Source organism: Austrofundulus limnaeus, unplaced genomic scaffold (genome assembly GCF_001266775.1).
Source record: "Austrofundulus limnaeus strain Quisiro unplaced genomic scaffold, Austrofundulus_limnaeus-1.0 Scaffold123, whole genome shotgun sequence".
In the NCBI taxonomy this organism is placed as follows: Eukaryota; Metazoa; Chordata; class Actinopteri; order Cyprinodontiformes; family Rivulidae; genus Austrofundulus; species Austrofundulus limnaeus.
In genome coordinates, this window is record NW_013952525.1 from 1,307,425 (window position 1) to 1,310,927 (window position 3,503).

Below are 3,503 nucleotides of genomic sequence, written 5' to 3' on the forward strand. Positions count from 1 at the left end.
CATTTTTCTACTTTAAACTTTCAGCTAATCTTTTTTTTTAGCTTTTAGCAATTTTATTAGAAATGTCTGGTTATCTTATTTAACTTTTATCTTTGAGCCAGTCTTTTACTAATTTTAACTTCTTGTTCATACTTTTAGCTCTCTCTCTCTCTTTTATTAGCTTTTAGCTAGTCTTTTGCAGCTTTTAGCCAATACTTAGCTTTTTTTTCTTGCTGTCTTTTTGGTATTTTTTTTAGCTAGCTTTTTGAAACTTTAAATGTCTTGTTAGTTAATACATTTAGCTAGCTTTTTACTACTATTAGCTTTTAGTTAGTGCTTTGCTACTTTTAGCTTGGAGTTACTGTTTCACCACGTAAGTTTTTAGCTAGAATTTTGCAACTTTTAACCAATGTTTTGCAATTTTGTTCTAGCTGCCTTTTTGGTATTTAAGCTAGCCACTTTTTACTTTTAGTTGAGTCAGCCTTTTGCTACTTTTAACTTCTAGTTGATACTTTTAGTTAACTTATTACTATTAGCTGTAAGCTACTATTTTGCTACTTTTAGCTTGGAGTTTAGCTTTCAAACAGAAAAGCAGTTTCTCTGTTTTTCATATTTAAAGGGATGTTTTCATTTGTCTTACTTGAATTAAATGTGTTTTTCAGGATATTTACGATGAAGACGACGAGGTCAGGAAGCCGAAGAAACCTCGCAGGAAAATGATCAGAACCACGTCCATCACCAGGGTGAGTTCCTCCTCTTGGTTCCGCCACACTGAGCTTCACGCTCGKCAATCATTGACCGAGAACATCCTGGGACCTGCGCAGCTTTTAGCAGGAAGAACACGGCGTGTTCCATTAGGACCACCTGAGTGAGCATGTAAATGACCACTGTGGGCTCGCTGCTTGTAATGGGCTTCACATGAAATGAGCAATCCAGCCGAGGGTAACGGAGAATTTACGAGRGCAGCTGTCCTGCTCATTGAGCTGTAGCATCCGTTCCTCTTCTTCTTCTAACTAAATGTTTTCTGTTTCCTGCTTCTCGCTGCAGCAACCTAACTTTAAACAGAAATTCGTGGCGCTGCTGAAGAGGTTCAAAGTTACAGACGAGGTAAGACGCTTTGAACGACCCCCATAAGGACGATTTTAGAGGTGCCTGATCTTTTTCTCTCGACCCCCCCCCTGTTGTGAAGTCTCCTGTGACACCTGGAGTTATTAAATTGCCTTTGGGGCAGCAGAACCTAATCTCAGTATTGACTGAACAGAATATTGCTGCATCGATGCAAACGTGTCCCTGACAGGAAGAGAGCAACCAGAGCCGCTTTATTACTTCTTAACTCTGAGGTGTTTGGTTCAAACGTTTATATTAGCAGCAGAATCAACTGATTAACACTTAAATGTTATTAATATTGTTTTATTTGAAGTATTTTAGCTGATTCAGAGTTTAACAGAGTTTCCAGTTTTTATTTCTTCTMGAATTTTCCAACAGATCTTTTGTTGTTTGGAAACGTTCAGCTCGTTAAGGAGATGAATATGAATTTAGCATTTTTTTACTTTGATTTTTTCTAAATATTTAACATTATTTACAAATATTTTCCCCAAAGAAATACTTTGAAATATATTCTGTTTATTTTTTCGCTTTAGCTAGCCTTTTGCTTCTTTTAGCAACTTCAGGTAATTTTTACCTTTTTTAGCTAGTTTTTTTGCTTCTCTTAGCTTTAAGTTGATCTTTTTGTCCTTTTAGCCTTTTTACCTAGCCTTTTTATAGCTTTTTGCCATTTTAGCTTATAGTTAAATGTTTCTTTTAGTTTTTAGCTGTTTTGATACTTTCAGTCAGCCTTTATTTTGCTACTTTTAGCTTATAGCCTTTTGATAATTTTAACTTTTAGCTAGTTTTTTTTGCTTATTTTATTTTTTTAGTTCTTTTGCTTTTCTTAGCTTTGAGTTTTTTCCTTTAGCTAAACATTTAATACAATTAGCCTTTACCTAGCTTTTTGATACTCGCAGCTAGCTTTTTGCCTTGTTTAGCTTTCAGATAATGTCTTTCTTCTTTATTTTCATCATTTTTGACACTTTTGCTAGCCTTTCTTCTGCTCATTTTAGCTATTTTTAGCCTTTTGATGCTCTCAGTTAGCTTTTTGCCATTTTTAGCATTCAGATATTTTCCTTTTAATTTTCAGGGTTTTTTTAATACTTTTTGCTAACCTTTCATTTGCTACCTTTAGTTTTTAGTTCACCATTATTATGTTTATGTAGCAGCTAGCCTTTTGCTACTTTAAGTTKATTTTTGCCATTTTTAGCTTTTAGTTTTCAGCTTTTTGATTCTTTTTGCCAGCCTTTCTTTTGCTTTTTTTAGTTTTTGCTCTTATTTTTCTACTTTTAGGTTTCAGTCAACAATTATGTTTAGGTAGCTTCTAGCTTTATGCTATTTTAAGCTACCTGCTACCTTTCGCTTTCTTTTAGCTAGTGTTTAGGGGACTTACCTTTTGAGCTACATTGGCTTATAGTTAACATTTTGTTCCCTTTTATTTAACCATTCATTACTATTAGCTTTTACCTACCTTTTTGGTACCGTTTAGCTTTAGCTAGTCATTTACTACGTTTAGCCCTAGTTAGCTTCTTTTGAGTAGCAGCTCTGGTTTTGTAACTCAGGTGTCTCGATGGTCTTTTATCCTGCTCCTGTCACTAATCTCTTCCTTGTGGCGAGGTAATGTTTAGCTCTATAAATAGCTGGGCGGGAGTTCCTGCTCTTATAGAGTGGCATTAATCACRTGATTAGTCCACAGGCCTGGCTGAGTCTGGTTCCTACGGTGCCAACGATCCCTCACCTTTAATGACCCGGATCAGAGCCAAGGCCAGGATGTATTTAATGCATCGATTTTCTTCTGCCTTTGTTCTCCATTAGTTCTGAACGGGCCAATAACAGCAGAGATTTACTTCCTACAGCCGCTTGATTTATTGTTCTGAAGACAAATCTTTGATTACAGCATGTTTAACCTGACTGACAGGTTCTGGACTCTGACCCGGTGGATCAGACCCAGGAGGTGGAAGAGGATCTGGACCTGCTTTACGACAGTCTGGAGGTGTACAACCAGAGCGACAGCGGGCCAGAGATGGACGACAACGACAGCGTGCTGAGTACCCCCAAACCCAAACTCAAGTACGTTCCTTCAACAGCGTTCTCCTCGAAGCGTTCCGTACGACGAGACGGAGAGAATCCGAAGGAGAAATTAGGATTTTTTTCATATAAGATTTGAGATTAAAATCGAGCAGGACGTGTAACTTTTGACAAAAAATTTATTTTTAATCGCAAATTACAGTCAGAGAAAATATTTCTGTTTATCACGGAAAAGAATTTGAGCCACAGAACAAAAAATAAAAATAATTTCCTAAATTGACTGTAATCTCAGAACACTGAGATTAAAATCATAATTTTGACGTTCAATTATGAGATTAAAATGAGAATTCTGAGGTTAAGAGTTGGAATTCTGAAAATAAAATTTGAATTCTGAGATTGAAGTTTAAATA

The 3,503-nt window shown here is 36.1% G+C and overlaps 1 protein-coding gene across 1 annotated transcript in view; it reads left to right on the top strand.

Annotated features, from left to right (window-relative positions):
- Positions 1-3,503, top strand: part of LOC106522219 (phosphofurin acidic cluster sorting protein 2) — a gene marked incomplete at its 3' end in the record, with an annotated part of 79,345 nt that overhangs the window by 59,433 nt on the left and 16,409 nt on the right. The window contains 3 exon segments of the mRNA XM_014015143.1: positions 642-722; positions 1,027-1,086; positions 2,984-3,135. Of these exon segments, the coding sequence (XP_013870597.1) occupies positions 642-722; positions 1,027-1,086; positions 2,984-3,135 (293 nt within the window).